Source organism: Aethalodelphis obliquidens, unplaced genomic scaffold (genome assembly GCF_003676395.1).
Source record: "Aethalodelphis obliquidens isolate GAN/ISIS:26980383/991018 unplaced genomic scaffold, ASM367639v1 scaffold18, whole genome shotgun sequence".
In the NCBI taxonomy this organism is placed as follows: domain Eukaryota; kingdom Metazoa; phylum Chordata; class Mammalia; order Artiodactyla; family Delphinidae; genus Aethalodelphis; species Aethalodelphis obliquidens.
In genome coordinates this window covers 17,388,806-17,412,841 of record NW_020837962.1, presented here as the reverse complement: position 1 = coordinate 17,412,841, position 24,036 = coordinate 17,388,806, and the positions used below count along the sequence as shown (strand labels likewise).

The 24,036-nt window shown below is 53.4% G+C and overlaps 1 protein-coding gene across 1 annotated transcript; it reads right to left on the bottom strand.

Annotated features, from left to right (window-relative positions):
* Window positions 1-1,045: 1,045 nt before the first annotated feature.
* Window positions 1,046-9,635, bottom strand: PAX1 (paired box 1). Its single transcript, XM_027118326.1, has 5 exons — window positions 9,377-9,635; window positions 8,337-8,966; window positions 6,669-6,811; window positions 5,961-6,183; window positions 1,046-1,137 (listed from the first exon to the last, which is right to left on the bottom strand). The coding sequence occupies exons 1-5, from the start codon at window positions 9,633-9,635 to the stop codon at window positions 1,046-1,048; spliced, it is 1,347 nt and encodes a 448-aa protein (XP_026974127.1).
* Between the last annotated feature and the right edge of the window lie 14,401 nt (window positions 9,636-24,036).

Here is a 24,036-nt window from a genome sequence, read left to right as displayed (position 1 = left end):
TTAAATTAACAAATGTGCTGACCCCTGAATACCAAAAAACAGTGCTGATGCGTCTACCATATGCCAGATTCCCTCCTGTTGGGTGTGGAGGGGTAGGAGGGGGCACCCCCAGGGCACGCATGGTTTTCTAACTACAGAAAACACAGTGGCCCCAGTGCCCCTACTCCTACCCCAGTCTTCTTTGGGGTGACATCATCTCAGAGGAAGCAAAGAGAAGCCCAGCCACTGGGCACTGAGAAAACATCCAAAGAAGAATATTTCCTGATAATATCCTTGGGGTGGGGGGAGAAGAAGGGACAGTTCACCGAGGTTTTATCTGGGTTCATGGTTATAAAAATATGAAATAAAAACTGTGGCTTCTCCATTTCCCAGGTTGGAGCCCCTCGGTGAGGCCTGGGGCCCCCGGAGGGGTGGAGGCTAAAAAGAGGAGGGCCTGTCGTGGAGACTGGTCTGGTGCTCTCGGCAAGGGGGTGAGGGTCCGGGCAGTGCCAATAAGGAGAGGCAGAGTCGTGACTTGTAAAGGCCAAGGAGAGAAGACGGCGGACCCGGCTGGACCACAGGAAAGGGAGCCCACGTAGACGGGGAGACGGAGGGAGGAAAGGAAGCGAGATAGAGAGGAAAATGAAGAGGGCGAAGGTGGGGAAGGAAAGGAGGCTCAGGAGGAAGGAGGGAAGAAAGGGAGGAAGAAGGGAAGCGAGGCAGAGCGGGAAAGAGGGAGAGAGGGGAAGGGAGAGAAAGGGAGGGAGGGGCGTGCCAAACAGCCCGGGGAGAAGTAGGAAAAGACGCTGGAGGCCCGCTGGACGAGGGAGGCCACGTCAGAGCAAAGGTCGCGGCGACGAAGATGCAACAGTCTGAAGCCAAAGTTCAGAGAAGCCGAAAACCCCGGCCGATGGAGGAAGCGCGGCTGCCGGGCGCGGGGCCGGGCGAGGCCGGGTCTGATGGGCACTTCGGCCGCGGCGAGTCCTCGGGTCCGCGCCCCACTGCGCCCGCCGCTCCGCCGCCGCCTCCGGGCTCGGGCTTGGGCTCGGCTCACGGACGCACGGCCCTAGGAGGTCGAGGCCGGGACGGGCAGTCCGTGTAAGCTCCCGAGGCCGTCGGGGGCCTTGCCGCCGGGGCTGGGCGGCTTCCGGTCGGCCACTGCGGGAGGAAGCACACGGCGTGGGGTCACTGCAGGGAGCTGCGCCGAGCGGCAGACCCGGGGACCGCGATACCCGGGAACACGGCCGACAGCGCAGGGTCCCGGGGAGAAGGGGCGGCGCGCGCTCCACATCTCGGGGTTGCAAGGAGGCAGCGAGACCGCGCTTCCCGGAGCCCTCGGCACCCACCCTTCGCGGCCCCGCGGAAACCTCTCGCCCTCCCAGCCTGGGTCGCGGCTCTCCTCGCAGGGCCCGCCTGCAGACGCCCCGCGCCTCTCAGTAAAGCGGGCGCCGGGCGCAGGGAGGCGCTGCAGAGCCAGGCGGCCACGGGCGGGGCGGTGGTCCGATCGCAGACCGGGGAGGGAGCGGGGAGCTGAGATCCGCGCACCCCGCCTCCCGAGCCCCCACCCACGCCAGACCCAGCTGGCGCACCGGCCCAAGAGGCTGCCAGCGCGTCAGGTCACGGTCCTCAAAGCAACTCAGGGCCCGCGATGGGCCGGGGGTGGGGGGGAATCGAGTGGGGGTGGGTCACCAAAATACCCCGCGGGGAGGGCCCAGGGTGGCCAGGATCACCCCCGACGTGGGAGGCGGTCGCGCGTTAGGCGGGCGGCAGACTTCGTTCTGCCCCCGCGGCCCGGGGATCCAGATGCGCTCATCACTGTGGGCACAGCACGTCCTGAGGCCTGTGGGCCTCCGGATTTAGTGACAGTGGACTTGCCATATTAGGCAGCATTCAGCGAGTTGCTCTATTATTTAGGGTTTTGGGAAGGGGCCCAAGTTTTGCTACTGGAAGCCAGAAAATTGACGCCACGATTGTGCAACCCCTGTTTTTCCCTTTCCCGACGCCCGGCCCCTCGGCTTCTCCTGCGCTGGAAAGCACAGGCTTATTTATACCTAAAAGCGCCTATTTTCAACTTTCTTTTCTCCTCCACACGTCCTCCTTTAAAGGGGGAGCTTGGGGGCGCCTCAATTTGGGGTGAGGGGGAGCTCCCGGCTGTTTCCTCCTGCAGCTGCCCTCGCCCCGGCTCTGGCGCACCGCCCCGGGGCCGCGCGGAGCCGGGCCCACACCTCTGCGCCAGGGGCGCGCGCGCGCACATCTGGTTTCGCAGAGGTGGCGAAGGGGTCTGGAGACCTTTCCAGGACCGACCCCTCGCTCTCCCTTGCCTCTCAGCTCTCTTTCCTAAACACAGTTATGGCCGCTCAGCCGACGAGGTTTTCAGACCTTTTCATTCCACCCAGTACACACACTTGGAGGTGAGGCCCTGTTTAGAAAACAACTCCGGAGTTGGAGATTTCTCAGCCAAGGGCCGGTTGCCTGAGAGACAAGCGAGAAAATGAACTCGTGAAAAATAAACACCCGGGAGACCAGAGACAGATTTCACTCCGCTCTATGGGGGCGAGCCTGCTGCTGCGTTTGTAGCTCTTCCCCCGCCCCAGTCCCTCCCCATAGGACCCCTCTGCCCCTCCTTTCCCACCTGCAGGAATCTGGGTGACGGAGTGGGTACGTCGCGGGGCCCCCACGAAGGCTCGAGCCGGCGTTAGGCGCTCTGCAAGCTTATTTAAACTTAATGGGCAGGAATGGGGACAAGCTTTTTAAAAAATATTGGTACTTCCATTCCAGGGCCACTGGGACACTGGGGTGGGGCAGGGCGGGGATGGGGGAGATGTCAGCAGAGTCCTGGAAAGGGGTCCCCCAAGGCTGTGTCAAAGGAGACCGAGGTTGGCGGCGGCGGGCTCTCAGGCCAACGCTTGCGCCCTAGTGTTCCTGGCAAAGTTCGCTTTTAGGATCCTTCAAGAACTAATCCGGAGCAGGGGCGACTGGAACAAGCCGCGAGTTATCTCTAACAAATATAAAAGACACATATTCTTTGAGCCTATGCAATATCTTATAAATTTGATTTCCAAATCTTTAGTCTTTCCAAAAGCCGGCTGGAAGGGACCTCAGAGCCGGGAGGTTTTGAGGTTTCTGAAAACACTGTAAATACCATTTGTCTTGAGGGAATGCCTGATGGGGTCTGTCACCTGTCTGGAAGGGGAAGGGGAGGGAGATGGTCTTGTCTGGATAGGGGTCGGAATTCCTAGAACACGGGCCCCCCTCCACTTGTAGATGAAGTGGAACTTTCCTATGCTCTCAGGCCTTAAGAATTAAAGTTTCCTTTCACCGTCGGGAAATGTAAATCACACTGTCTTGCCTAAATAATAGGGAACCCAGACTCACAACCCTCTACCAAGATAAAGTTAATAAATTGTAATGAATAATTTGACATCTGAGTAAGCTTATCTTAGGATAATAATGTTCATTCGCACCTGATGTGGAGGACATATTGAAATATATGTATATACATATACAAAATATAATATATATTATTATGTGTATATTGTCCGTGTATGGACTAGGTGATCAGAAGTATTTGTTTTATACTGAGCCGTCGTGATATTAAACCGCCTTCAGTAAAGAAACTGTTTTCTTACTGAAGAAGTTCAATAGACACTATTCCTACTACTCTTATGAACAATTAATGATAGTAAATTGTCTTATGGGATAGGTTTCTTTGAAGATAATTTCTTAAGCAATGATTAGAAAATTAAAGGCAGTGATTCACATTACTTTGCTTTGTAATTTTTCAAAGACCACTTGTGGGTGGGGGCAATCTTTCAATTCCATTTCTCTGCCAATGAGAAGAGTGAAAATCCATAACCCAAAGATATGCAATTCTCATTATTTATATGTTCCTGTTCAAACACAAACATTTGTATGCCAGCTGGAGAAATCATTTTCAATGATAGACCTGATTTATTCGATGACCCTTTACTTGGATCTTTAAAGAACTGTCAGGATCAGAACATTGTTATTAATTTAACAATGAATGTAGCTAATTACTGCTGCAGATTTTGGAAATGGGTGGGATGTTTCATAATAGGAAGTGAAAATAATGGTGAAATGGACAGGAATGCCAGTGTCATTCAATGGCTCTGTATTTCTGAAAGGAAAGTATCTTCCAAAGAAAATTAACCACCAGTGAGTACCCCCTGCCCATCAAATTAACTAGAGTTAGCCTAGAACTCAGAACTGTGTGTTTCACCTTTGGATTATTACCTACATTTCATAATTTGTTTCTAAGGTAGCGCTTGAAATACCCTGGGACAGAATGGCTCTGTTAGGAAAGGACCGCATCACTCTGAAGATAGCGAGTCCTTTTTCTAAGTCTTCCTGCTACTTGGGGTCAGCCCAGGGGGAATCGTTTAAATTTGTGGATACACTTTTCTAAATCAAATTAACCTGCTTAGTTAAACGATTAGTCTAATGAGTATAATTTGGTAAATTCCATTTTAATTTCTAATTCAACAGATAACCTCAGGTGTCAAGAAAACGAGTAGGTCCAAGTCCCAGGACAAGGCTCTGAGCAAAACACTTCCCCTAAGACCCCTTATCTGTCCTTAAAGGGAAAGATCGAAGGAGCTCTGAGTCTCGACTTTTAAAATTCCCTTTACTTAGATTTTCCTGTAAATGAACAAGTGGAATTTTCCTATTATTTAAATTAAATTTAAAGATTGAAGGAGTTCTAAGTCTCAATATTTGTAAATTGATATCCCAGAATTTTCGTGCTCTAAAAAAGTGACAAAAAATTTTTTAACTTTTGTTCCTCCGCTTGACTGTTAATGATGGCATCTTAATCCTCTCTCTCTCTCACTTTCTTTCTGTCTCTCTCTCTTTCATAGATCACGCTATTATGTCTCAATGAAACTACTTGGAAATAAAGTTTTTGCCTGGGTATCACCAAAGAGGAAGCCCCTCCTTTCCTCTGCCTACCCAGTGCCACCTGCCCCCACTTCTGCCTGGGTGGGTATAAGGCAGATCAGCTGCAAAGACCCTTCGGGAATCTGGAACATCCTTGTGCCCCACGCAGCCCCCAGGTTCGTGCTCAGCCACCTTTGCTACTGAGGCCGAGAGGCCCCACCTCCACCCCGGAGTGACTCCCGCCTTTTCCTAGAGGAGTTGAAGTTGCAAATTCCTGGCGCTCAGAACCTAAAAGCAGGCAGGTGGGAAATTGGCAAAGCCAGTCATTCCTTTCACCGTGAGGAAAATGCAGAGTCAAGGGCAGGTGAGCTTTTCCCAAGTTACAGGAAAAACTAGAACCCAAAGGTCAGTGTAAGAAGATGCCCCTCTCACTGTGGACCGTGAATTAAATACCTCAAATCTGTTAGTTGGCTTATCAGAGAGCAGATTTATGGAGGAGGAGGGGAAGAAGAGTCTAGACTTAGAGACACATGATTGAAATGCTGTCTCCTCTCCCAAAGGATGTGTTCAAGAAGATGAATGCAAGGGGAGAACAGGGCCTGCTTGGGAAAAAAAAAAAACTCGGACATGGAAGAAAGAGATGGGCAGTACGTGGAAGGGGTCCAGGCCAGGGCAGGTCCAACCCCACCTGCGGGGTTCAGGTGCCACAGCAGGTCCTCCACAGAAGGTACAGCTCCACAGGCCACAGGAAGGTGCCCCTGGAGGGTGCCTTCTAGACCCTTCTACGGACAGAGAAATGAGACCCAGAGAGGAGGTCTTCTTAATCCATACAAGTTAGGGGACAGTCCTGGGGCCTCTCTCAATCTCTGCCTGCCTTTCTAGGGACACGGCTTATACCTATTAGAAATTAATCTGCTCTGGTTTAAAGTGTAACCCAGAGGAAGAATCTATGCCGGTACCCACTCCAGCCTCTCTGTCTCCTGTCTCTGTCTCTGTCTCTGTCTGTGTCTCTCCTTTGCTGCTTTGCACCCTTCCTAATCCTCCAGCATTCGTCTGAACCCCTCCCGCCGGCCCGCGCCCCTCACCTTCTCGGCTGGGATGCTTGAAGGTCACGGCTGCGGCAAGCTCCCCGCCGTGTACGGTGACGCCGGCCCCGGGGGGCGCCAGCGGGGGCCCCTGCGCCGGCGGCCACGGCGGGCCCGGGGCGAGGTAGCCGCCGGCCGGCGAGCTGTACACACCGTGCTGGTTGGAGGCCGGGTAGGCGCAGGCCGGGAGGAAGCCGCCCACCGCGGGGAGGCCGGAGGCCGACTGCGGGGAGAGAGAGCGACAGACCGTCGGCAGCGGGCAATCCCGCCGGCTTCTCCAGCACCGGCAGTTACCGGGGTGGGGGGGGTCCCCATTCTCCCTGCTGTCCCCACAATGATTCCCCATGCGAAGTCTGGCCTCTAATTGTCCTGGCAAGGACTGTGGCAAAGCGATGTCCACTCAAATTGTTAGAAATAATAACAAAAGGTGAAGGGGGTCATCATATTCACCGTCCGGGACTTAGAGAAAGGGAGTCAGTCCTCAACCTTTCGTGTTAACGGGGCCCAGGTTTTTTAGCAAAAGTGTCTTGGCAAAAGGCAAGTCAATCCCCTCCTAGGAAAGGAGAGAAATATGCCCGCAGACCAGACATCAACCTTCAGCCCAACTCGCCTCCCCTGGGGGTGGAGGGGGCCTCTTCCCTTTCTTCCTACTCCCCTCCCTCTCCCTCTCCCCTGATTAAGGACACCTCCTTCCCCGCGCTCAGTTACCTGCGTGTATTTAATGTCTGCCTCCAAGGCAGGTTTCTCGAGCCCGTTCACGGCTGGGCTGGCGGGGAAGGCCGTGCGGTTCACGCCGGCCCAGTCTTCCATCTTCGGGGAGTAGGCGGCGCCTTCGCTCCCCCCCAGGGCCCCTGCGGGGACACAGGAGGATTAGAAGAGGTATCTGAGTCCGCGCTGGGCACACGGGCAGCCCTCCGGCCCGGACATCTAAACGCGTGCCTACAAGCGCCCAGCCCGGATCCGAAGGCACGACCCAGGCTCCTCTGAACACCCGGCGGCAGATGCTCAGGGCAGCGGAGACCCCAGATTTCGCTGTTGCTCCCAGCGGGGCAGAGAGAGGGTGCTGGGGACCTGCCCCTCGCTCCTCCCAGGTCTCCACCCGCTTCCCACGAAACAGGAAGTTTCCGACAGGGAGAGGCTGACGGCCAGATCTGGGCACCCTCCGCCCAGGCGGCTTTTCCACTTTGCAGAGACGGTGCCCCAAAAGGTCCAAGTTCAAATCCACAGCAGGCTCAAGAGAACTATATGGGCTTCTCAATGTCTCAATAAGCGTCTGGAGGGCTGGAAGCCGTTTCTACTCACAACTCCCTCCAGAGACATCCTGGGCCTCCAGAAAGAGGCATCAACCCAGCCACCCGTGAGCGTCCCCGGCTCAGGTCTGCTCCTCGCACACGTGTGTGTGCAGAAAACCGAGAGAAAGCTCCAGATCTGAGCTCAGGCATGGAGAGGTCACCTCCCCGCTAGCTCCCCACCGGACGCTCCATGGGAAGCTTTGGCCCAAGCCTGCGGCCCAGGCTGGGTTTGAGCCACAAGGAGAAATGAAGCCTGTGCACGGCCTGGAGGCGCGGCCCACAGCCGCTGGAGCTAAGCCTTCAGTTTCTTTCTGGACGCCCCTCCTGTCTCTTGGGCTACAGTGAATTTTGCCTCTTATGCTCCTGCTGAGTCTGCGCACCTAAGAACACGCCACTCTCTGGCCGGCTGCTGGGGGCAGGGGACAGTGCAAAGAGACTACGGACCCGGTCCCGGCCCCCACCCATTCTTCCGAGCCCCTCACCAAAACTGCCCCTAACCTTCCCCCCTCTCCCCGTCCCCTCCCTCCACACCCAGAGATTGCAAGCAAAGGGCAAATCCGTGGGAGCTTTCACCCTGAGGATGGCTGCAGCCTGCAGGCGCCTGTCACCCGCCAGGCCACGGGGCCTGCTGGAGATTCAGGCCACACAGCAAGACCGGCCAGCCAGACCCTTCGCCTTTTACTCAAAGAGCCTTTTTTGGGGAATGGTGAGGGATCCCGAAAGATCGGGATCTTAAGAAAGGGTCGCAGAATTGACTTTGCGGTTTGTTTGGCTTAGATCTGGCGATAGGGGTTTGCATACTTTTTGCAAGAATGAAAAAGCGCAATTTCAAGCCTCCGAATTTGTGGTCGGTGATTGCTCTTCTATTTGGGAAATATTTTCCATATTTGTCATAAAAAGTTCAAGATGTCTGAGGACTCCCACAGAAGGCCCAGGACCCTCAGTCTCCCTGGCCAACCCGGAGCCCTCCCCTGAGCCAAAACCGGTTGGAGGAGGCCCGCGAGAGTGACCCCTCACCCGCATGCCTCCCCCCGCTCCACTTCTGCCCCTTCCAGGAAGGCTACAGAAGGCTGGCGCCACTGACCTGTTTGCTCCATAAACGTCCGGATGCCCAGGATATTGCTGACCGAGTGAGCCGAGGGCCATGAACGGGGGATGCTGACGTGGCCCGCTGTGCCCGGGACCCCGTGGTGGCTGCCCATCTTGGCACCCGTGGGCGACACGGGGCTGGGGTAGGGATACTGGTAGATGTGGTTATAGGGCAGCGCCGGCTGCGGCGGCGGCTGCTTGCTCGCCTCGTACGGGCCGGGCTGCGCCAGGCTGCCAATCTTATTGCGCAGGATGCGGCTGATGGAACTCACAGAGGGCACGTTGTACTTGTCGCAGACGCCGTCGGCTAGCAGCCGGTCGCGGATTTCCCAGGCAAAGATGCCGGGGTCGCCCTGCTTGTAGTCCCGGATGTGCTTGACCACGTTGGGGGTAGTGACGCGGGGTTTGCTGCCCCCAATGGCCCCGGGCAGGATGGAGCCCGTCTCGTTGTAGCGCGCCAGGATCTTGCTCACGCAGCCGTGGGATACGCGAAGCTGCCGGCTGATGTCACAGGGTCGGATGCCCAGCTGCGCCAGCTCCACGATGCGCAGGCGGATGGCGTTGGGCAGGGGGCGGCCGTTGACGAACACGCCGCCCAGCTGGTTCACCTCGCCGTACGTCTGCTCTGCGGACGCGCCCGACGAGAGTGAGGGGAGGAGAAAGAACACCGGCGGGTTAGCCGAGGGTGGCCGCGCAGGGACAGGGGCTGCACCCGGGGCACCTCCGAAGGTGACCGGCGGGTCCTCGGAATCTGAGCAAACGGACCCAGTCCGGTCCCGGGAGTTGGCACCCGCGCAGGGACCACGGCGGGGGGAGCCGCGCACTTCAGCCCTCCGTGCCCTTTCGCGACTTCCGACGCGTCTACTTGGGACATCCCCTCCCGCGACACGCCGAGCGCCCCCCACCCACGCCCGGGGCTGGGGGCGTGCGGAGAACGCGGCCAGTATGGGACCCGGGACCTGGTCTCCCAGGGACCGCGGGCGCGAGGGAAGGGAGGCGCCGGGACACCCCCCGCCTCGTCCGCCCGCCCCTTACCCATGGCGCGCGGGCCGGCCGGCTGCCTGGCGCCGAGGCGGCCGGGGCTGGGCCCGGCGCGGTCCGGGAGAGCTGGGGCGCCGCCGCCGCGGGAGAGGCATAGAGGGAGGGCGCGCGCGAGCCGAGAGCCGCGGCGGCCGGGCCGCGGGCTGGAAGAGCACCGTGAGCCGCTGCCGAGCGCGCCGCCGCCCGCCGCCGCCGCCGCCCGCTCCCAGGACACTCTCCACGCCCGCGACCCCAGGCCTAGGGTGAACTTCATCCGATTAGGAGAAATTCGTCTGACCGGGAGGCTGCGGAGTGCGGGGATCAATTTGACGTGTCCACCACGTCAATCTAGGCAGTCACGCCGGAGACGCGCGAGTTGGCAGCTCATTGGTTCCCGTCACTGCGCCCCGACGCCCCCCTCCCCGCGCTGAAACTCTACCCCCTCCTTCTGTGCTCCCCCCTCAGCCCTCCTTCGGAACCCAGCCCCCTACACACACACACACACACACACACACACACACACACACACACACACAGTCCTAACCCCAGCCGGCCCTGGGACCTTCCACTTGCTCCGCTTCCCTCGAAGCCCCTCACCCCTCGGGTTTTGAGAATGATGGGCTAGTCATTTCAAATTGATGAGTACTTATTAGTACTAGTACTAGTTTGGGTTTTAGTTGTATCACTAACCTCCGCTGCCATTACTACTAAGATATCCGAGGATTAAAGTCGATTACGGCACGGTGGTCAGTGTGGGGCTGCCTCTCCCATCTCTCTCCCTGGGCAGGGTCAGGGGAAGAGCGGTGTCAGCGCCCCAGCTCCGGGCGGGCGGGCAGCGTGCTGGTGTCGCAGTGAGAGCCCAGGGTAATGCAGGGCGCCTGGCCAGCCGCGTCCAAAGTGTTTGCGATGGAGTGACTCCAGAGTGCCCCACTTCTGGCTGACACCCCAATTTCGCTCTCAGAAGATCTTTACAATGTTTAACAGCTACCCACTCCTTGGGATAGTAGTGTGATTTCAGTGATGTTAGAGGGGGCACATTCTAGATTCTGTCTCCCTGTGGACAGGTCCACCCACTTGAACTCATTTCTCTCAGAGAGGTGACCCAGGACTCAGGTCAGAAAGGGATTCTGACCTGCTGCTCCCAGAACAGGGACCCCACACTGTCCGGACCCCAGGGGTGTCCTGGTGGCCTGCCAGAGGTCAAACGCTATAGCTCCTGCTCTAGGTCGTTCCAGTTCCTTGTCTTCCAAGCTGGAAGCCTGCATCTGTCCATGCTGGGGGGAGGGGGGGCGTGGCCTCATCTTTCACCCAGCACCTGTGGCTTCCAAGGGGTCTTTGTTAAACCACGGAATGGTCCTTTCCCCTTCCTGTAAGTGGGGTTTGCACAGCCCTGAACTCTTTGGACTTAGCATTAACCATCAACACTTTTCTCTACTTCTATCCTGCATCAACATCGAGTTGTAGATTTCCCAGCCTGTGTCACTAACTGTGGTAGTCCCAAAGGGAGCCTTGAGGTGGGGTTCAGGAGAGAGCAGGTAAAGGGAGAAAGTTCCTGGTTTTGACAGGAGAAGACTGGGCCCTGGGAGTTCTGAGCTTGGGGCCAGTAATTGCCAAGGGCATTTAGCTGAATGCGTAGGAGCAGAAAGGGGGGCCTTGGAGGGAGCCTAGGAAAAGCCCTGGCTCCTGGGATTCCTGTATGCTCCCAGCTCTCCTCAGAAGGAAGGAAGTGTCCCCCGCCACCATCTCCCCAAAAGTCCAAGCGCTTGGGGGCTGGCAGAAAGCGGCACGCAGCTCCTGGACGGTGATGCTGCTGGAAGCACAGACAGACCCACCAACGCAGCAGGGAGCAGTGGAGACCAAGTCCCTGACTCCTTTCCCTCCTCTGCTCTCGGGAGGGAGTGCACAGGCCCCGGCAGATAATTCCAAGAATTATCCTTGGAAAAAGAAAAACCAGGTTCAAAAGAAGTGAGGACTCTCCCCTCCTGCAGCACAGAAAACATAGTGCAGACTCGGGCTCCAGGGACTTCAGGGAGGCCACAGGGACCGGTAGAGGTTAGTCAGTACACTGGCGAGAGTTGGGGGTGGGACTCTTTGGAAGATAAGGCCCGTCCACGACCGTGCAGCGTCGGGTTTCAGAGAGGGGAAAAGGTGGTTTGGATTAAGGTGGGCAAAGCCAAGAACTCTGCAAAGGCCCCAAGCAGAGCACTGAGTGCCCAATGGACGTGGGGCCCTCCGAGGCTGCGGGCAGTGGGATACGCCCTGCTCAGTTCTCTCCAGGTGGTTTGCAACCTGTTAGCCCCTGATCTAGACTTTCGTTGTCTGAATTTCAAGTCGGGCGCCGGAGACCAAAAAGTTTTATTCCGGGAAACGCAGCGTCCATAACCCGGTGCGCCCTCAAAATAAGGTGAAGCAGCTAAAGCCGTTTCTACCCCCCCCCCCGCCCACCCCGTAGGCGCGCTCGGAGAAGAACAAATAGAGCTGGGGTGTCTGGGTGAGAGGTGGTTCGCCCCAATCTCCCTGTCAGGGGAGCATCACCCCACCTATGCCAGTAAACCGCGGGGCGCGGGAAAGGAGGTGAGCCCAGGTCCCAGGACGGCATCTTCTCCCCACTCCCCTTGGCGGAGATCTTCCAGGGCTGGAGGAGACGCTAGGAGGATTGCGCCGGCGGCTCCCTGGGGTGTCGGAGCCCGCCGGCCCTCATTTCACAGCCCACATCCCTCGCACCACCACCCCTCCAGCCGCCGGCTGCCCGCTGCTGGACCACACAGCGCTCGCGACAGCCTGCTCCCAGCCCGCCGCCAAAAAGCTTACAGTTTGTCGCCCCCTGTCGGCCCGCGGCTCGGCTCCACTGGCTCCCGCGCGGCGGGCTGGTCTGGAAGCGAGGTGGCCCAAAAGTGGGCTTGCAGAAAGAAAGGAAAAGACTCTTCCACCTCCCCGGGATACAGCTTGGTCTCCTCCATGGCAGGGGGCGGCGACGTGGTCGATGCTGAGCGCGCAGAGGTAAAAAGCTCGCGGGTTCCACGTCTCTGCTGGGCTGGGTTTGGCTCCGTTGTTTCGAGCGCCTCGGCGCAGCGTGGAACAAAGTGAAGAGCGGCTCCCGGGGACGCAGGGCAGAGGAGCTAAGGGCGCCCGCCGGGACCCGGGAGACAACGCGTCCCGCTAGGGCTGGAAGCCCGGAGGGCGAAGGACAGATTCGAGGGTCCCTGAGTGGCTTCGGAGACTGACGCGGGTTTCGCAGGACAGAAAAAGGAGTAGCAACTACGTGCCAAAAGCGAACGGCAAAGAGGAGGCAGGAAGAGGGTGTCGGTCCTCCCGGGAGGCAGGATGGGCTACGGGTGAGTACTCCTGCGGTTTGCCGCCTGGGCAGAACCCGAAAGTTAAGGCTGTGAGATAAAGGTTCGGTGACAAGGTCATCCTTGGAGCGACAGTCACCCCACTTCACGTCTCCTGCGTCGCTTTGCTTTTTGGTGGGACTGTATCGGGGAGTTATTTGGGTGCAAACGAAATGTGCCAGCCGCGATAACCGCGGTGTTCCCGGAGCCCGTGCATCGCAAAGGCTTCAGGAGAAACCTAAACCAGCAGAAGGAAGTCCCGCTCGGGTCCCGCGGGGCTGAAGGAGCAACCGTCGGGCCGGGCACCCTTCGCTTCGGCGACCTGGAAGGACCCGAGCGCAGAAAACAGAGGCAGCATCTCGGGAGGACCCTGGGCCGAGCCCGCTGACTAACGGCGAACGCCGGTACCCAGCCACCTCCCGCCGGGGACGCTGGACCAGCTCGGGCTCCGAGGGAGCGGGGACGGGATGCCGGGGCCTCCCTCCGGCCCGCGAGCCCCAGGCCTGCGGGCCTGCACGCGCTCCGGGGGAGTCCTGGCTCCGTGCACACCCTGCACTTTTTTTTTTTTTTTTTTTTTGCGGTACGCGGGCCTCTCACTGCTGTGGCCCCTCCCGTTGCGGAGCACAGGCTCCGGACGCGCAGGCTCAGTGGCCCAGACGCTCCGCGGCATGTGGGATCTTCCCGGACCGGGGCACGAACCCGTGTCCCCTGCATCGGCAGGCGGACTCTCAACCACTGCGCCACCAGGGAAGCCCCACACCCCGTAATTTTGCTGTGATTTTAAGTGCACTGTGCCGTGAGTCGTGTGGTTGGAAAGCAAAGTCAAACCGAGTCTCTTCACTTTCTTTTTAAATTAGCTTTAAAAAAAAAGATAGGGCAAGCTACGGAAAGCGCTTTGTGCACCAGGTTATGTTGTGCCCTCACCCACCGCACTCACACAGTTTTGCAAAGGCGATCCCGCGCAAACTCGTAAGAAGTAAGTAAGGAGTGGACAGCTGCCCAGACGTAAGGGAGGAAGAGCTGGCCCAGATCAGGGAATTGCAAACCCCACGGAATGCGCGAACCGAGAACTAGCTCGCCGGAAACGGGACTGTGAGATAAAGCAACGGAACCCCACCCGGAGTGACCGCGGCGTTGGGGGCCTGGGGGGAGGGGAGGAGGGAGGAGGACTCGCGGTTGAACTGGCCCTGTTGAAGGTGGCGGAGTGGACTCACAGGGAAGAGGGTGGGTGCGTCACGCCCTGCACCTGCCGCTCCAGATTGGGACACAGAGACTCCCCAGACCCCGAATGGAAGATGTTGAAGATGATGCCAGTTAGCATGAAAATAGAGCCCCAGGCACAAGAAATACCGTAGGCTTCTCAGACAGATTCCCGAGGCTTGTTTCCACTTGGCCTGCTGGTGGCCACGCTGGCCTTGAAGTTGGTTGCCTAGCCTCGCCTTTTAGTTGCCAGCCTGGAAACGGGTCGAGTAGGCAGTGATGGGAAGGAACACCGTTCCCCTGGGGGCTGTTCCCCTGGGGGCCGTTCCCCTGGGCGCTGACCCGGGCATGTCCTTGGAAATGCAAGGGGAGAGAAGCAAGGAAATGTTTTTTTTCATTTTCCTAAAATGAAACGGACAAACAAGAATAGATGAGTATTGTCCGTGTGAATAACAGTTTCCGGATTCCATTCAGAGGGATGGGGGGGGAATCAGAAAACAGAAATCTGCCCTGAAACCCCCACTAGAAATAGAGGGAAATTGAACACAGCAAACGAATATCTGAGATACTTCCTACCCTGCAATGCAGGGATATGACTACTACATTTGTAACATTTCTTTTGGAGTAGAAACGTTTTAAATGTCGCATTTGGGTGATAAAAATTAACTACAGGAAACTGGTGCCATGTAGGAAGAAATGGTTTCTTTGAGTTTTTCTGAAGGACCAGCGGGTGTCCCTGCAATTCTTTCGTGGTTATTCTCATGGGGACAAAATCCACAGTTTCCCTCCTCTCCCTGGCAATGGGCGTATCAGATAAGCTTCAATTTCCCCTTATATAAAATGACCTAGACCGTCTAATTCGATCTATTTCATTTCATTCCATCAACCAAAAGCCTCCAAAGGGCTCTCCAAGCACTGGTCAAAATTCCACCTCTGCAGTGAGCTCTCAGAAATGTTTATATGACAGTGCTAAGAGTCTAAACAGCAATATTAAAATGGAAATATTTGGGAAACTTAAAATGTCCATGGGGCATATCTCCTGTACATGGTCTGGGCACTTGGAAAAGGAAAGATCTAACAGGGGTACAGAGGACAGAAGGGACATTTTCAAAGGAGACCAAGAGAGTGATGGCATGTCTGCCTACAGGATGACTCGCACAGGCGGCAGTGGGCGAGGGTCTCCCACTGCCTAGTGGATGCCCCTGTGGATCAGACTTGCTCTGCTACAGATATTGACATGTGTGAGACATCCACACCGGCCAGCCTAATTGGAACCAGCTTGAAGTGTGCTGCCCTTGAATGCTTTGGAAATTTCTGATCCTCCATGGACATAGGACCTGGAGAATGGGTGGAGGACATGGCAACTGAAGGACACATGTAGAGCCCTTTTCCTTGAACTAAAGAAATGCCCATCCAGTTGTGATTTACACGGATTTGTCAGATTTCTCATTAAAGATCAGTGCTCTCCAATCTCATAGTGCAAGCGCTAGAAACAGGGCAGTTAGGAGGTTTGAACTAAAGAACTCTGAAACCTGCTGGTAGAGGGTTTCCAACTTCCCCTCAGACCGACAGTGAAGCAGGCATCCTGCCCCCATTTTCTGTTACCCATTTCTTGCAAGCTTAAAATTATCATTCATAACTAGATGGTAATGATTTTACTTTTTGAATCCAGCATACTATTTGGAAACCTTGCTGTTTGGGAATAAAGTCTTTGTTCCAGGCTTGTGGGTTGGTTGTTTTAGTGTAAGCTCAGAAGTCTTAAAGGCCTCTGGAGTTGTATGTTCTCATCAGAGTAGGATCTCCTCCATGTTCATTTAACTTTTCATATAGATCCCTATGTTATTTCTCCCTGCAATGCTGCTCAAATCATTTTCTTGTCAGAAATCAAGTGTCTTTTATGAAGAGCTTTCTTTCGGGCACAAATGGGATTTTTACTTGTGAGTAACTTTTTACCGCCGGGCTACTTGGTCACTTTTAAGCGGTTACCGCTTGATATCTTTTTCTCTGTAATTGCTGCAATATCTCAATGCCTGCTACATATACATATATATAACATGTTCGCAGCTCGGTGATGGTTTTAATTTTCTCCCCCCCCCCTCCCCACATGTATGGGCTATGGAGTTTTATTGAAGACCCGTAATGCCTCCGGTTTTGATTTAGTGTTTTGGAGTTTGTGATCTCACTGCCCGGTATGGAAAATATTAGACAGGGTCTGCAGATTGCATGCCGGAAAAGACCCACATCACCACTGTGGGCCGAGCGCTCGTCACCAGCTCCCCAATAAGCCGAATGTGCGGCCATTGGAATCAATGCTCAGTTTTTGTGCCTTGGATAGAGACCATCTCAGCCAGTCCTGCCAAAGCAAAGCTTCTTGAAGACACTGATTCTCCCAGCGGCTGCACTTTGGAATCATCTGAGGAGACTTCGAATGCCCGGGTCCCACCCACAGAAATTTTGGCTGAATTTTTCGGGGTGCAGCCTGGTGATTCCAATGTGCAGTAAATGTTGAGAATCTCTGCTTTAGGGAGGGGGTGATGTAACTTGATGCCTCCCGCTTTGCAGCGGTGTTGCAGGATGCCCGAGACCGGCTGGCGACTGACCTGCCTCATTCACCTCTGTGGGCACCTTAACATGACACATGAAAACATGTTTAACCCCATGGAGCAAACGTCCTTCCTGTGCGTTTTTACACTGTCACTTTGGCCCCTCTCGAATCAGCTGAAGAGGGAGAAGGCTGCCTTCTCAAGCTTGCTTGGCTGCCCTAGGTTTGCTGTCTTTAAAAGCAAGAAACTTGTATCCCTGCCCTCACACAGGTGATCACAGCCTCCCAGTTAAGTGAAGCCATCTTCAAAAGGAGCTGGGGTCTGAAGCGGGGGGGATCATGGAGACGGAGATTGGCTCAGCTATTGGTGCTGATGAAGATGGACTTGGGGAGAAGTGGCAACGAATCATAAACGCTGCCCATCGGGGAGTCAGAATAACTGCATTGTCCAAGGAGGCGAGAAATGAACTGGCCTTTTTAACAGGGTTAAATAACCCTGCCCTCTTGCCATGTAAGGTAGCAGGGCGGGCATAACCCTCAAGCTTCTCATAGCATCTAAGAAAGACTGAATCTTCTTTAGGGCTAAGTGTAGCTTAGTATTTTTATGACTGTTTCTGCTGTTAACATTATTTAATTGCCACGCACATTGGAAGACGAAAACTTTATCACAGGGCTGCGGCAGTGTTGCATTTTAGATCTCAGAGTTGCTTGCCCCCCAGATCGCTGGTTTGCTGTGATAAGGACAGAAGTGTCAATTCATGGGGGGAGGGTAAGGGGGGGGCGGAAAGAGAAAGAAAGAAAAATGCTTGACTTATCCTCTTTAAAGTCTCAGATGTCATTAAAAGGAAAACTCCTTTTCATTTTTAATTAGTCTCGCCTTGGTAATAAACGTGAAGATTTAGATTGCTCTATTTGATTTGGACTGTTTTCTAAGCTTAGGCGTATTCCAGAATATGAACTGCATTTCATTTTTAAACAAGTTCCAAGAAAATCTGAGGTTAACTCTGTTGCTGCAGTGCCTTTATGTCCTTGACGTCTAAGGTGCAGATTTTTAAGATCCTGTTTAGCTATAACATTTTGTTTCTCCATCACTATAGGATCAAGAGAACAAATACACTAATTCTTGTGGGGCTTTTAGGTCTCGTTCATTTTTTTAAATCTTACATGGGCACCTCTTGAGGAGATCTTAAACTACCTATTTTAGGAACCACATCAATTTTTTAAAGTGTCTTATAAAAAATTCTTTGTCACCTACTTTAATAAGATGATACTCTTTCTGTTATGTTCTAAGATAATGGTAAAATAATTTAAAGGTACAGGGAAATTAATCATAACAGTAACAACAGTAAAAATTAAAATGCCCTTAGAATGGTTCGGCATTTCTCAGCAACAACTGGAAGCTTAAGATTTAGAAGGCTGTACCCAAGGCAATACCAGATTCAGAACTCAGTGGCAGGACACCGGATGCCACTGTGTGGCAAATGGATGTGCTGAGAAAATGGATGTGCTGAGAAAATGTGTTTTGACAGGGTTTCTAAGCATCGAGACGTGGGCAAAGGGGATACGTGAATTAACATCCTTCCAACTGGGAAATACTCAGCGTTGGGAATACTCCTCTCGACAGGCCATCCAGGGAAAGGTTGGCCACCCCATGACGGGACAGCATAGAGGTGCTGTCCATTTCGCTTTCCGTAATAACACCTCAGGCTGAGCCAAGACTCTGCCGGGTCTAATCTCCTTCTGTAATTATGTCTCACAAAATACAAGCCAGGCCGTGATGTGAGGGCCTGGTCTTTGCATGTGCGGGACATGTGTTTGTATTCTCGATGTCAGCCAACTGATGTGGGCAGAACGAATCTGGTACTTCCATCTTCATTTCTCTTTAAGCTGGGGTGTAGGTAACTGCAAGGGGGCCGGTGGGTTTGACTGGGGCTCAGCACACAGCAGAGGTTCAATCTAGACGAATGGCACTCCATGAGGTTTGATGGTGGTTTGCTTCACCTTTGGGCCCCAGGTCCTCCTGTCTTTTTAGGCTGGATTCATGCTGCCCCTCATTACCGAGGGCATGCGAGTTCGACTGAGGGCCTTCTGTTCTCATTACGCCTTTAGAGCTTCTCTTTGTGTCTCTAGTATTTGAGCCGCAGGGAGGTTGGAGGAATTTATGATCAGATGGGAGCCGAGCCGAGCTGCTACCCACAGTGAGAACACGTGTGTGAGCACCATCGTGGAGCTGGCACACAGAGGTCGACGCACCCTCTTTAAAGCGGACGCATCCATGGGTCCAAAATGTACGTGCATCTCAAACTCAGCAAAGGACCTGGCTACAGAAAAGCTTCGTATAGCTGAGTCGAGGCTTTTTGTTCACTCTGAAGTCTCAGTTTGGAATCCAGGCTCTGCCACTTACTGAGACCTGTACTCTGAGCCTCGGTCCCTCTGGGATAGGGTCATAGTAAGGATTCGTGGCCTGGCTGTGGAAAATGCTTCACCACAGCAGGTGGTTAATCCGTGGCCCTTATCCTCTACATTGGTTTTCTATAGTTTTAAGAAACTCATGCATTTTAATTCTTTGTCTCTTGGGCAGGACACCCGTCAGGCATGCAGTGGGTGGCTTGCTTATAGAAATGTTTATATATCAAGCTGTCTTAAATCAGGTCTTGGGAAGGAAACAGCTTTAAGGTATTTTTCTGAGTTTCTGTTTTTTTGCCACATTCTTTCGTGGTTCCTTCTGGGGAAGGGCCACTCCTGGGGAGACAGGGTCCACAGTGAAGAGGTGGTGAGTGGCCGCTGTGAACACTCGAGTCTGAGAAAGCTGAGGAAGAGGAAATCCATGGATGGCCCAGAGTTTTCCGATGTCCTGGGAGGACAGTGATTCCTACCAGGCCACTTCTTCCTGTGATGCGAGGCCCGCACTAACAGGACTCCCGGGCCTGTTCTGGCTTTACCCGCTGGAACACCAAACTCTTCCTTTGTCAGAAATAAGAAGATCTTATGTCTGTGTTTGCTTTCTTGCTTTTTTTGTCTTAAGTGGAGGTTTTTCCTTTCCTTGTTTGCCTTCTGAACATGTTCTTTCTGCTTGAGGAAGTGCTGGGCACTCCCTCAGGGAATGGGCCCCGTCCCTTGTGAACCAAGGCTTGGGCTTGGCTGTCAGGGGGCTGTCTCTCCGAGGCCTCCACAGTGACGGGTTGCCCCTGATGGAGCCAGAGTGAGGTTTGACTTCCGTGCCTACAAGTTACCATCCCCCTGCAAATTTGCATCTCTCTTGGGTTGCCCCCCATTTTAACTTTTCCCCATTCCCTGAAGTACCTCAACTCCAAGGATTTGGTGAAGTGGCAACTTTGATTCTGAAAAAGGTCACACCCTTGAGATAACCAGGCTGTTACCTGTACCTTATTCATTTGGGCAGAATGCTTTAGTGATCTGATAGCCTCTGTTTATTCTGGGGCCGGCGCCTTCCATAGAGCAGTGGCCACTATGGGGCGCTGCCCCGACCCACCTCCACCCCAGGTCTGAGCCCCTCATCCCCGGCTGCTGGGAGTGTAGATGCTGACAGCTCCGAGCCGGCCCCTCCCCACTGCTTCAGCTGATGACAGCCATCACACTCAAGGATTCTCCCCTTCCTGGGGGCAGCTTACATCCCATGACTGCAGACGTGGGGACCCAGAAACCTCCACAGGGACAACTGTGAAAGGCCATCCCAGGGCCAGGGCTCGGTGTGGGGTCAGCAGAGGCCTTCCCAGCACTGCCGCTTCTCCTGCTCAATCCTGACCCCTCGCCCCTCAAGATGTCGATCCAAGAACACCTCTCAGTAAACCTCCTGCCACAGATCCTGACTCAGCCCACTTCCCTGGGAGACCAGCCTGTGACAGACGTTCCCTCCTTTGCCAACCATGTGGGCTCGTTATAGCCATTTCCTTGCTCCACAGATGAAGGGAAGAGGCATGGAGATAAAATCACGGCCACCAAATCACACGGGGAGGGAAGCCAGGGTGGCTGCCCCGCCATCCTCCTGCCCAGCTGAGGGAGCTGCTCCGAGTGGGTGGGACTTCTCTCCGGAGAGAAGTGATTGGGCTGGGGCCCACCGGGGGCCAGGAGGGGGCTGTCTGGGCTGCAGCAGGACCATCTCAGATTAGCATCAGGGATTGAGAATCTGAAAAGCAAAAGAAGGCAACAAATATGAAGGTGGAGTGCTCCTTCCCTCCCACCTTCAAATGCAGTGATTTTAAAACGTGGTCTGGACTTCCCTGGTGGCGCAGTGGTTAAGAATCCGCCTGCCAATACAGGGCACACGGGTTCGAGCCCTAGTCCAGGAAGATCCCACATGCCGCGGACCAACTAAGCCTGTGGGCCACAACTTCTGAGCCTGAGCTCTAGAGCCCACAAACCACAACTACTGAGTCCACATGCCACAACTACTGAAGCCTGCGCACCTAGAGCCCGTGCTCTGCAACAAGAGAAGCCACCGCAATGAGAAACCAGCGCACTGCAACGAAGAGTAGCCCCTGCTCGTCGCAACTACAGAAAGCCTGTGTGCAGCAACGAAGACCCAACACAGCCAAATAAATAAATAAATAAATAAATTTATTAAAAAAAATAAAAAGAACATCCCACTAGTGTTCAAAAAAAACATAAAATAAAATAAAATGTGGTCTGGCTCTGTTTCCAACATATGTACATTTCTGGAATGGAAATACAACAGAACCTCCTAAGGACGCCACAAATTAGAACTTGGGAACATGAACCATGCTGGTGGGCTTATGCCAGCTCTAAAAAATAGCTTCATTCAGCAAATTAATCAAGTAGCTTCAATTACAAGGGAAACATATCTACTGAGAAAGAAATGATTTTCAGACTTTTAGGAGCTTATGTTAACATGTAATTCATTTGAGCAAATATAAAGTTCTTTCTACAATCAACACACGGGTGGTGATGTAGGGATTAGGAACAAGATGCAGTTTTCAGTCTTTATGGTCTTTATGTTCTGGTTACAATTTCTGAAATTTGGGTGTGCCTCCCCTGCTGGGGCTGGCAGTGAGAGAGAGGGAGCTCCCAGCCATGCAAAAGCACATCCTCCTGAAATGTTCATCTCACCTCATGATTTTGGAAAATAACATGATTTTGATAGCCAAACAAGCACGCGTTGTTCATGGCATAGGAGACAAGTTTGTTACCCTTTTTAAGGGCAAGACAGATGTCAGAAACACCACCCTGGCTCCCTGGAGCCGGTGATCAGACGGGGCATTCACCTGGGCCATTAGAGGGGTACTGTGGGGAAAACCTTGGAACCCCGCTGAAGGCAGAGCAAGCAGAGGTAAAGCTACAGTTCCAAGGCAGAAGAGGTCACGAATGGCCGGGGGCCACTGGGCGTTTCAGGAAGGAGTCGGCATCTGAGATGTACCTTGAAGAGTGGATTTTGACAGGTGGAGGCCCAGAGGGCGGAGGAGGGGCAGGAAGAGCCCTTCCAGCAAAGAGAAGGTGAGCAAAGGAAGGTCACAGGAAGGCAGGGGTGAAAAGTAAACAGTTTGGCTGGGAGGGAAGCAGGGCCCTGGGAGGAAAGTGGGGGCAGAGAAAGCAGGCAGGAGGGCTAAGGCCGTGCAGTGTCGAGCCTGGAAGTTAAAGGGCAGTTAAAGTGGAGGTGTCAGAGTGGGGAGGCTGGGGAGCTCAGGCCCCAGTTCTGGGGGGAGAGCTTGGACTTCAGAACACAGGCTGTGCAGACTGAAGGCAACTCCTGCTCGACCACTGTCGTACTGGGGCAAGTCATCAAACCTCAGTTTTTCCATCTGGAGAATGGGGTCACAAGAGAATGCATTTCTTGGCATGAAGAGACTTAAATGAGATCAGGAAGCTAAGGTATGCTCTTGGGACAGTGCCAGCCACATAGCAAGTGCTCGATAAATGATTGTTGTTAGAATAATAGTCATTAATGATTATAATCACATATAACAATTTTATTATAATATATACTTGTTATTGTGGGTCTCCAGACAAATTAGTGAAATAGTGAGAAATCAAGAAGAGGCCAGGTGAGCTGTGACCTGGCAATGCTGAAGGGGAAAGACGCCCAGACAGGCGTTTTGCTCTGCTAATCGTAAAACGATCTTAGTTATGCACAAAGGCAGAATTTCTGCAAGCCACAGCCTGCTGGCTTCCGATATATTTTTCCCTGGAGAACAACAGAACCTCATTCCTACAGACTCCTCGGAGTCAGGTGTGTTTTCCCAGAGTTCTCCTCCCCCACCCCCTCCCCCATTCCCACCCAATCATCTCAGTACTGGGAGCAGCCACTGGAAAACAGAGGGCAGCGTGTATATGTCAATCCCAGTCTCCCAGTTTATCCCTCCCCCCTTCCCCAATACTCTGTGATGACCTATATGGGAAAAGAATCTAAAAAGGAGTGGATATATGTATATGTATAACTGATTCACATTTTTGTACACCTGAAACTAACATAGCATTGTAAATCAACTATACTGCAATAAAAAATTTTTTTAAAACAAAGAAAAGAGCAGATTTGAGCTTCACCTCCTGGGGCCTGGGGCCAAGAGGGAAGGAAAAGCATACCATCCAGGACCTCCCCGGGATCCTGGGGTTGATGGAAAAGGTCTATGGGTCTTGACTGCCTGCCACACCTGCCAGTAACAGGCCTTCTCTTCCCAGAGGTGACCATGGACCTTTGACACCATGGACCACTCTTTTTATTTATTTTTTTAATTATTACTTTATTTTCATGAAATTGAAATTATACAATACTATTTTTATCACTCAACTGTATTAATAAGTAAAGCAAAAAAGAATCAGCCCTCTGAAGTTATTTGCATTTAACCTGGCTAGAAAAGTCAACCCGATTATTTAACCTTTCTAATTCTCTTCTGCCCCACATATGGCAGAACATCTTTCTTATTTTAACTTGTATAGTTTGCACTTTATGTTGTCTCCTTTATTTCCTTCTTAACAATTTTTCCCTTTATTTTCTTCTTAACATTTTTTCTTTTTTTTTTTTTTGCCGTCAGTTTGATTGGGTCATATCCAGTATGTCAACTAAAACTGATATAAAATGTATACGGTGCTTGTATCGGTCTGGGTCCAATCAAGAATAGGAACCACACAGTGGGTTAAGTTTAATATAAAGAATTATCAAGTTCTGATAAAAGAATGACTAGACGGAAACTGTGTACGGTATTCTAGGGCTAAGGGAGAATACCCAAAGAAGGACAAACTTAGAAGGGTCCCCCTCCCCAAGGCTGGTCCAGATCTTATTGGAGAAGGTGTAATTCAGCGCATTGGATAGCAGAGAAGCTTGCTGGTTTGCTCTGGCCACAACTGTTCTTCAGTCTCCTCTGGATTGCAGGTAATCAGGAACCAGTGGGGTGAGCTTGCAGAGGGAATGGGAGGCAAGGCACAAGTGTGCTGTGTCCAGGTCTGCAGTGGGAGGGGGGCAGGTATAGGGGAAGGGGGTGTCAGCTGCAAAGTGAGCAGTGACTCAGGCAGACCACTCTTTTTAAAATTTCATTCTATCTTTTTATCTATTGACAAAAATACAGTCACATGACTCGAGTTCCCAAAAGGTTTAAAGCGGTCCCCTTTAAGTACTCTTGTTCTCACTC

Bases quoted from the DNA above. Each gene is read 5' to 3' on its own strand.
- PAX1 (XM_027118326.1), bottom strand. From the start codon at position 9,635: ATGAAGTTCACCCTAGGCCTGGGGTCGCGGGCGTGGAGAGTGTCCTGG. The intron at 6,812-8,336 runs GTCAGTGGCGCC...GTGTCCCCGCAG, and splicing joins GACGTTTATGGAGCAAACAG to GGGCCCTGGGGGGGAGCGAA. The intron at 6,184-6,668 runs GTAACTGAGCGC...CTCTCCCCGCAG, and splicing joins CAGACATTAAATACACGCAG to TCGGCCTCCGGCCTCCCCGC.